This window comes from Cetorhinus maximus, chromosome 7, assembly GCF_964194155.1.
Source record: "Cetorhinus maximus chromosome 7, sCetMax3.hap1.1, whole genome shotgun sequence".
Lineage (NCBI taxonomy): Eukaryota > Metazoa > Chordata > Chondrichthyes > Lamniformes > Cetorhinidae > Cetorhinus > Cetorhinus maximus.
This window is the reverse complement of record NC_135885.1, coordinates 78,258,942-78,268,795: the sequence shown is the minus strand read 5'-3', so window position 1 is coordinate 78,268,795 and position 9,854 is coordinate 78,258,942. Positions and strand designations below refer to the sequence as shown.

Below are 9,854 nucleotides of genomic sequence, written 5' to 3'. Positions count from 1 at the left end.
GCAGGCTGCTTTGTCCTGGATAGTGTCAAGCTTCTTGAGTGTTGTTGGAGCTGCACTCATCCAGGCAAGTGGAGAGTATTCCATCACCCTCCTGACTTGTGCTTTGTAGATGGTGGACAGGCTTTGGGGAGTCAGGAGGTGAGTTGCTCACTGCAGGAGTCCTACCCTCTGACCTGCTCTTGTACCTACAGTATTTATCTGATTAGTCCAGTTCAGTTTCTGGTCAATGGTAATCCCAGGATGTTGATATTGGGGATATAGGGGCGATGGTTACATTCTCTCTTGTTGGAGATGGTCATTGCCTGGCACTTGTGTGGGGCGAATGTTACTTGGCACTTGTGAGCCCAAGCCTGGGATGGATACAATAGGACTGCTTCTATTCTGTTAACAAAAAAAAACAAATCCCTGTACTGTACAAGTGCCAGTAAAGGAATGTGCTAATATCTATAGTTTTTTTCAAAACGATTTCAGACAATTATATTGGAGGTGCCCTTTTTTTTGAAAAAACTCTTGAGAAGTGGCTGATGTAAAGCATTCTGTATTGCCTATCTTTAGTTGCCTCAAGCTGGCAGTGAGCCTTCAGCTTAGACTGCTGATTGTGCTCCACAATGGTGCTATGGTGGAATTTTAGATTTTTGACCTGCCTCTACCACCCTCTAACATGGTGCTAGCATCACATGAAGTAAGCAGTCATGCAACAGTAGGTTATGCACTGGTCTGGGCTGCGTCTCATAATCATTATAATTAGCAAGCGGCATGAAGTTTGTATGCTGCCTGCATCATTTTGAATAGACATGGGGTAATCATGGATCCTGATCCCTGCACCTGATTTTGGGGCTATCCAATTCCCTAAAGTCTTTGTCACTTAGGGATTATATAATTCAATATCATTTTAGAGAATTTTTTAACATTCATTTAATATTGTCAGAATGGCAGAAATAGAGTAATATTCCCATTTAGACTCCTTATTTGCAAATACTCCATTGTGCACTTTGCATACCTAATTTCCCCTGGAATCCTCTCTGCAATGACAGGTTGTGGTTGCCTCTCTTCTCAACGAATCCAATTATATCTTTGCTTCAGGGAGCCAAATAAATTCTAATTAGTTGATCTTAATTTTTAATCAGTTGTAACTGGCTGGGAATTCCTCCTCGCAAAAGTACTTATCGAATGTCCATAACATTTAATTGCACAAATGCGAAGTATCCAATATATCACTTTTCTGAGTGAGAAATATCCAATCTAACCAACTGCTGTGTAAAAATCTTAAAAACCTAAATGTGCAAAGGCAAGTCCAACCAATGGCAGATGCCATTAGATTTACTGCAATAAGAAAATCTGGCCCATTCGAGAGTTGAACAAGAGACAAGCACAGTGGAAAGATTATTTAAGGGGCCATTTTGATGAGGTACTGGATTGTTCCTATTTGTTTAGAAAGGTCTCAGTATCGGACAAAGCTTGTATCTTGTACTTAAGTCTGATAATGTTTGGGGTGGACGGTCAGTGTATTATAGCAGAATTTTTTTCTGTAGCATCAGATAGATTATAATTGTCATGATTTCACATATTAGCAATAATCCAAGTGTTGAACTGACAATTCACATAGCTGTTTGGTAAGTTACACCTTGGTACTCATCATGTTCATTGAGCAGAGGCTGCTTCTCTTCAAAGGTGGGGTCTTGTTTCTTCCTCTTCTGACATGCCTGTGTAATAATATAATTAAATAGTGCTGTCACCAAGCAGCCAACCACTGCAGCACTTAGCAACCAAGGCCAGATCTGCTTGGCTTGCTGTAGATAGGGGGCGAGAATTTCCTGAATTGAAGGTGGTACTGAAAAATACAAGAAGGGAAAAAAGAAATATGTTAAAAAATATGAAATGCAGATATAGATTGAAAGCATCTCTGACTTGTCCGTTGTATCCCAATCTGCAAAATTTATACTGAATTACCATGAAACTACAAGAAAGGAGTAGCAAGGCATTTAGTTTTCAGAACATATTTATGAACTCATTGGCCAGGATTTTCCCCTTGGCGATTTGGGGGCGGGGCCCGCTCGCTGAGGGAAAATGGCGCGGGATGACGTTGGGAGGAATCCCCGACGTCATCCCGGACCATTTAAACCTTAAGGAAGGCGGGTGGACAGCGAAATCAGCTGTCCGCCAGCCGACCTATCAATGGCCAATTAAGATAGTTAAATGCCCTGCCCGGCCAACCTTAAGGCTGGCGGGTAGGCCAGGAGCCCCAGCGGCCTGTCGATTATTAATGAAACTTCATCCACTGGCAGGATGAAGTTTCATTACCGTTTTGTAAAAATTTAATAAATTTTATGAGTTTGTTATCAACATGTCCCATCTCGTGTGACATTGTCACATGAGGGGGACATGTTAATCATTTTAAAATATCTCTATTTTTTGACTTTACTTGCCTTTCACTAAACGTCGAGACAGGACTTTACCTCAGGGAGCAGTGTGCTCTTTCGCGCGAAAGAGCGCACCTTGACAGTTGGGGATTCCCTCGCCCCGGTTCAGGAAGCGCATAGCGCTTCCTGTTGGGCGGGCCTTAATTGGACCACCCACTCAAAATGGCAGCGGGCCCTGTTTCAGTGGCGGGATTTGGCTGCCTGCCTGCCATCGAGCCGGTGGGGCCCGCCCGCCATCCAAGGGCTAAATTCTGCCCATTATCTTACTCTTACCCTGTTATCTAACCCTGGATAATATTGCATCCTTTCATAGTTTTCATAGTCTCCTTGTTTCCTCAAATAATTCATCTCGTATAGAGTTGAGAATATTTGAATGAATTGGCTGAACATCTACTTGTGTTGGTTTAGTGATCCAACATGTTAAAGTACTTTATAAAACTTTGAAATTATTGTACATTAATAAAGCATGTACTTCCACAATTAACTGTATAATATATATATATATATATATACTGTTATATAGTATTGTGTAAGTACTTTCACCACACAAACTGAAGCAGTGCAAGAAGGTTTTCAAGGGCAATAAGCAATGGGCAATAAATGCTGGTCTTGCCATGAATGAATAAAAAAAACTTAAGCATTATGTAAAGATTAAAGTTTAAAAAGGATACTTAAACATTTGTTTGAAAGACTTAATGCAACAGCATTGACCAAGATTCATGAAACTATTTATGTAGATTTTGAAGAACAGGGAAATTATCCCCAGTGCCCTGGCCGATAATTATCCCTCAATCAACATCCCAAAAAACCAATTATCATTTGTAAGAGTTTGCTATATACAGCTTGGTTACCGTGTTTCCTCAATAAATCTGTGACTATGCTTCAAAATTGCTTAATTGGCTGTAAAGTGCTTTGAGACGTCTAGTGGTCATGCAAGGCACTGCAAATCTTTCATTTTAGATTCAAGGAGTTGGCATTTGTTTAAGGCCTGTTTTTGGGCCCATAATCAGTGGCACACCTACAGAATATAACCAAAAAGAAGCGTGAAGTCTGCCCAAAATTGGTCCAAGGACCTTGTTAACATTTCTTTGAATGAGCTGCTGATGCCTGTCACATTGGTAATGGACTGTGAGCAGTTCTAAGGAGCACACCTTAGGAAGGATATATTGGCCTTGGAGGTAGTGCAGTGTAGATTTACCAGAATAACATCTAGACCCTAGGAGTTTAAATGTGAGAAAAGGTTACACAAAGTAGAAGGAAAATAGACAAAGCAAACCAAGTACACAAAGTAGACACTGAAGAAGAGTCCTACAGGCTCAAAATATTAACTCTGTTTCTTCCTCCACAGATGCTGCCAGACGTGCTGAGCTTTTCCAGCATTTTCTGTTTTTATTTCAGATTTCCAGCATTTGCAGTATTTTGCTTTTACACAAATTAGGGTTGTAATGCCTGAAATGTTGAATGTTAAGTGTGAGTTAATTGCAGTTCTTAAGATATTATGGGTAACTGGTAGGACAGACAGAAAGAAAACATTTCCGCTGCTTGGGGAGCCTAGGACTAGGGGACATAGCCTAAAAGTTAGAGCTGAGCGTTTCAGGAGCGACGTTAGGAAACATTTCTACACACAAAGGGCGGTGGGTGCTTGGAACTCTCATCCACAACAGCAATTTATGTTAGGTCAATACCTCCTTGTGCTGGGCCATTAGATGACGTTAATTACAGATGTCATGGATGTTGTTGCAATGACTCCCCAGGCCAATATAAAAAGTCTGTAGATATTTGAGAGAGGTGACTTGCTGTAAAGGAAGTGGCATCACACTGAGAGACAACACCTGTAGTAATTATGGTTTTATTTAGTGTGTAATGTACCTTTAAGAATAATACTTGTTAAGGAATATCACATGATCTGTAGTAACCAATAGGAGAGTAGCGCAGGCTACCCTAGCAGTCAGTGTAGAGATAGAGTTGGGGTTGAAAGCACACGTGTAGTTGCTGCTGAGTACATTGTAAATAAACTTAATGTTTCCATCCAAGAAGTGTCTGCAGATCAACTTTATCATTAATAGTAGCAACTCAGCCACCTTACAACAACCCGATTTACTATGCAGCTTCTCCCTGCATATCAGTTTGACTCAGTAGTATAGTATCGATTCTCAATTAGAAAGTCCTGAGTTGAGGCCTCATAGCAGGACCCGAGAACAACATAAACCCTGCTACTACACCGCAACACTGAGGGAGTATGACGTTGTCAAGGAGGTTGGGCAGGGTTTTGTGTTTTGGACTTTTGAAACTTCTGAGAAAAAATTGGCCACAAGTGCCTGATCACTTTTGTGGAGGGGATCCCCTCCTCTAGCCGGCCTGGGGCCACAGCTGTAGCTCAGAGATGGGCGGGCAGTGGGGAAGATTGGGTGGGTTGGTGGTTGGTGAGCGGTGTTTCAAAATCAGCTGCTGGGAGGCTACTTCCAGGCAGCTGCAGTACAGGGAGGGCTATAGGCCAAATGGAAAATTCCAGTCAGCCTCTGATTGGTCTTAATTGGCCTTTTAATTATCTAAACAAACTACCTGCCTTTGTGGGCAGATAGCCATCCCATGCCTGATCTGACATGCAGGAAACTTGGCTCTGGGCAGGATGCTGCCAGAAAACTGCATACCGGCCAGCTGTCAATTATACATGCCCTTTCACCTCCATTTCTGCCCCAGGGCACAAATCTTGCCCATTATCTTTCACATGAGACATTAAACCTAGGCCCCAACTGTCCCCTCATGTGGGCATCATACATCCTATTCAATCAAGTGTTGGGAAATTCTCCTGATGTCCTGGCTAATGTTTATTCCTCAACCAACAACACCAAATAAACAGATTAACCAGTCTTTCATCTCATTGCTGTTAGCAGGATTTTGCTGTGTGCAACATTGACAACTGCATTTGCCAAAGAAACAACAAGGATTACATTTCAAAAATAATTAGTTGGTGTGAAACACATAGGTATAAAGATGTGTGAGTAAATACAAGAACTTCCTTTCTTTCCCTGGGTGTACTGAATCACAGAATTAATTCAGAACTTTAAACATACATATTTAACCTCACAGAAAATAACTTGTAAAATACCGAGAACTATTTAAGGAAATGCATCTTACCTGATTCAACCAAATAATCATAATCATATCCAAGTTCTCTTGTTGAAATAAAAAAGTCAATATTTCTGTAGATTGGAATGAAAGGCACCATGTAATAGTCACGGTTGTGGCCTATTGGTGTGTTAGTTGCTGGAAAGATTGTCTGAAGAGGCATGTGTCTCCGTAACCATTGTTCATATATGCTGCAGTTGGCAAAACAAAATATAAACCATATTAGGAGCTCTAATACTGAAGGCTTATTTGGATCACAATCAAATTCACCTAAATCTTTGGCTGAGTGGCTGCACTCTTGCCTCCAAGAAAAATGGTGCTGAATTCAAGGCTTGCTGTAGATTGTAATTTAGGTTTACACTTCAGTGCTGCACTGTTGGAGGTGCCATCATTTAGATGAGATGTTAAATGAAATCCTGTCTGCCCTGTCAGGGAATATAATGGGAATGATTCTATGACAATATTTTAAGAACAGGAGCATTCTCAGGGTGTTCTTAACCATCCTCACTTAAACAGATTATCAGCTCATTTATCTCATTGGCGTTTGTGGACCTTACTGTGCGCAATTTGGCTGCCACTCCCCACTACATTATAACAGCGACCAAATTTCAAATGTATTTCATTGATTGTAAAGTAAATTGAGACATTATGAGGATGTAAAAGGCACTACATAAACACAAGTTATTTCTTATTCCTTAAAAAGTATCATTGGCTTATTTTTTAAAAATAGTGAGGCCTTGTCTTATATTTATAGTTCAGTCACTATTTATATGAAAACTTTAAATGCCTGTATTTAAAGCTGAATTCATCCCTTTAACTCTATTGTTAATATGGCATTTAAAAAGCTTACTGACAAATACAATCCTTTATCCAGCTTCAACATTGTATCTAGGGGACACCATCAGACTATCAGAGAGCCTGAAATTTTAAATTTCACGTTTGCCTGTGCTATTCTCTTTTGCAGCAACTCCAACGTTGCTTAGATTATAATTCAAAGCAGATGAAGTTATTCTAGGGCATGAGTAGATCAGTATGAACATTAAATAGGCTCCTCCTGTTACAATACTAACAATGGTGAATGAAGGAAAATGTTTCACTTATATATAGTGTTACTGAAGGTGATTGTTAAAACTGAGATTCAGTTCACGCTTGCACTTAAACAGGATAGCCTGGGAAAACTTAAGCTAGGACATGTTAGCTCATTGCAGACAGAGACAAATGCCTCCTTGCATTCCTTTCTTTTACTTGACCAGCATATTCTGAGTGTTGCCTCAACCATATGTCGTCTATAGCTTGTTACACACTCAATCATAGAAATATGACTCATTTGTTCGTCTTTCACTTATAAATGATTCCATGTGCAAATAAACCTAGCAACACCACCTCTTTAAGAAATTCATACCATTGCACTCCATTTTGGTCTCATGACATTGACCTGATCCAGTGTTTGCACGCCAAACTCAGTAAAACTAATTGCTTCAAAAAAACTGGCACAGGTCAAAAAAAGTGGACAATTTAAAAAGGAACATAGAATTGAAAATTAACCCTGACTGAGTGCCACTGTCACAACATGACTAAATAAGTTACATTATTTTATATTACATGAAATTTCAGGATTTTGATTCATGTTTAATGATCGCTTTCCAGGATTCCTCTGGTTCTTTTGCGAAAGAGCACATGGCACAGTGAAAGGATGGATTGGAGTGCAGCAGGGATTGAGCCTGTCATGCTTTAAGCAGCAGCTGTATCCAACCTTCCTAAGTTGTATCATGGGGGAAAACTATAATATAGTACAAAGAAATGTAATTTGTGTAGTGATGGATTTGTAAATTATTAAAGGTGAAAATTACCTCTTATGGTATAGCTTAGATGTTTAAGAAGGGCAGTTAGGCTCCTATCACAATTGATATTTGGATTTTTAACCTTATCCCAGCACTTTGATTCTTTTCCTTGCATATTTTTCCAGTTCTTTTGCCATGATTTCTCTTTTCTACATGAATTTAACATTTTTGGACTGATTCTAAGATGTGCTGTTCGATTCCATTTTTTTCACTTATAAGCAACCCAATGCACTAATTATTTGCTTGCTCAATGTGGATGATTTTAGCTTGGCCAAATCAGTGTTAATGGGGCAGGAACGGCCTCAAAATGAGGTCAATTAGACTAAGTGCTCATTAACACACATGCAGTGGCTGCTGCTGCTTTATAGGGGCATGCTGTGGCTCAGTTCATAGCACCCTCGCCTTTGAATCAGAAGGTTGTGGGTTCATGTCCCACTCCCGGAAACCAAGAACTGTGAATGTACTCAAAAGAGTTACAATCTGTGACTGTTGATAACTCGAAAGAATTTTTTTTATAGGGGCATTCCCTTGGGTGATGACAGCACCGATTTCAGGTGGTAGGAATTGACTATGCAAATTGACCCCTGTGACATACTTAGGACCCTGATTTCAAATATTTGGGACCTGTAGGTGGAGTGTTGGACCTGTAGGAGGAGTGTTCATCCTGTCCCAACATTGAGCAGCTTGGTGAGTGATCTTTCACTCATGACTGCTTCAAAAGGAGCCTAGAAAAGTTTCAGGTCATAGTTTTGAAGAGCTACCTTCCTGAATTCCCAAAGATACTGTTGGTCACTGCCAGACCAGGCTCAATTCTCTCCATGATCACCTCCAGCCCCCCCCTCCCAGGATCTATCTGCAGGCCAACATCTGAACTGCCAGATACTGCCAGATACCGGACCACGGAAGACGCAGTGGAATGCTGGGGCAGGGCATTGCCAGTGGCTTGGAAACGAGACTCTGGCCTCTGGCTGGCAGGAACAGGCTGTAAAGTAAAGGGTTAACACCAGTACCTGATATTAATGCAAATGCTGATGTAACTATGATGCAATGTCACATGACTAAGAGACTGTGATCTGGTGGGAAGCAGAAGCATAACCTCATGTAGAGTACTGAGACATACATAGATCTGTAAATAAATAAGAATAACAGTCTATGGTAGCAATCTTAGAGTAACAGGAAAACCCTAAAGAACCCCATCTAGACCCTGAACTCAAGATAAAACACAGGCAGGCGGCCATTGAACTCAACTGGTTGGTCACCTGGAAATGAGTATCTACCCCAATGTTTACTTTTAAAGGCTCCGACCATCATCTATGTTTCATATAGTAAGTTCATGTACCTGACTCCTTCACTGGTAAAAGGATAATTTAGTCACTCAGCATTTTATGTAGATCCTAATATAAATGTTAATTTAATTTGAATGTAAGAGAGTTCAATGAGCCAAGTTTAGCCATAGTTAGCTCGTGGACATAAATTGGAGTAAAACTCCCAGGTCATTCATTGATATAGAATTAAGGTGAAAGATTTAGGATTTGTCTGGTGCCCTTGCTAAATATTCCTGTTGGGGTATCTATCTCAGTGTTCCTACTGTCTGAAGTGGAAAAAAACATATTCGGTGTTCTACTGCCATTGAAGAAACTGTATTCTGTAACCATAAACATAATCTGTGGTTTGAGTAAGCCTAGAATCAAATAACTTGGGAAATATTATAAACACATTCACAAAGCTTTTATTTTTGTTCTTTTTCCACTCTCCCCACCTTTCACTTGCTTAAAATCTAATAGATTTCTAACTTTGTCCAGTTCTGATGAAATGTCATCGATCTGAAATGGGTGAGCTGAATTTTCCGCTCCGGAGACTAGGTGCGCTAGCAGGTGGAAAAGGCAACGCGGTTCCCACCAGCCGGCGTGGTAGGTTTCTGCTCTTCACCTCATTACGTATGCATGAATGAGCAGCACATCGTATTTGGTGGTGGAGTGGGCTTGGATTTGTCTGCCCTGCCGTTACCTCATTGGCTCATATTCTTCTGTCCACCATATTTAAATGGCTCCCACGCACACATTCATTCTCTGCAGCCCAGGACTTGACATGGCGGGCGATGGTCCCCAGAAGAGACAGGTGCTGTGTCCCTAAGGTACTGGCGGCACATCCTTTACCCCCGTGATGGGAGCCAGAGGTCTACCAACCTTACCACCAAGGCTTGGGAGCAGGTCGCCAGGGCAGTCAGTGTTTGTGCTCCTCAGAATAGGAGTGCTACCCAGTGCCGAGAAAAGATGAATGATCTCATCCGCTGTGGCAGGGTAAGCCAACCATCTCCTCAACCTCAACTCACACTCTCAAAAGGCCTTCAGGCATTTGCAGGGCTAAAGTCTACAGGGATCTCACACACTACCAGCACACGGGACGTGAGCACTGATTCTCTCACACACACTATAATATCTTCATCTCTTGTGACATCCTGCAA

The 9,854-nt window shown here is 41.0% G+C and overlaps 1 protein-coding gene across 1 annotated transcript in view; it reads right to left on the bottom strand.

Annotated features, from left to right (window-relative positions):
• Window positions 1-265: 265 nt before the first annotated feature.
• tyr (tyrosinase) overlaps window positions 266-9,854 on the bottom strand; it is a 72,903-nt gene continuing 63,314 nt past the window's right edge. Inside the window, exons 4-5 of the mRNA XM_078545748.1 lie at window positions 5,559-5,740; window positions 266-1,831 (exon numbers count right to left, since the gene is read on the bottom strand). Of these exons, the coding sequence (XP_078401874.1) occupies window positions 1,599-1,831; window positions 5,559-5,740 (415 nt within the window). The 3' untranslated portion in view covers window positions 266-1,598. The remainder of the gene's footprint in view (window positions 1,832-5,558; window positions 5,741-9,854) is intronic.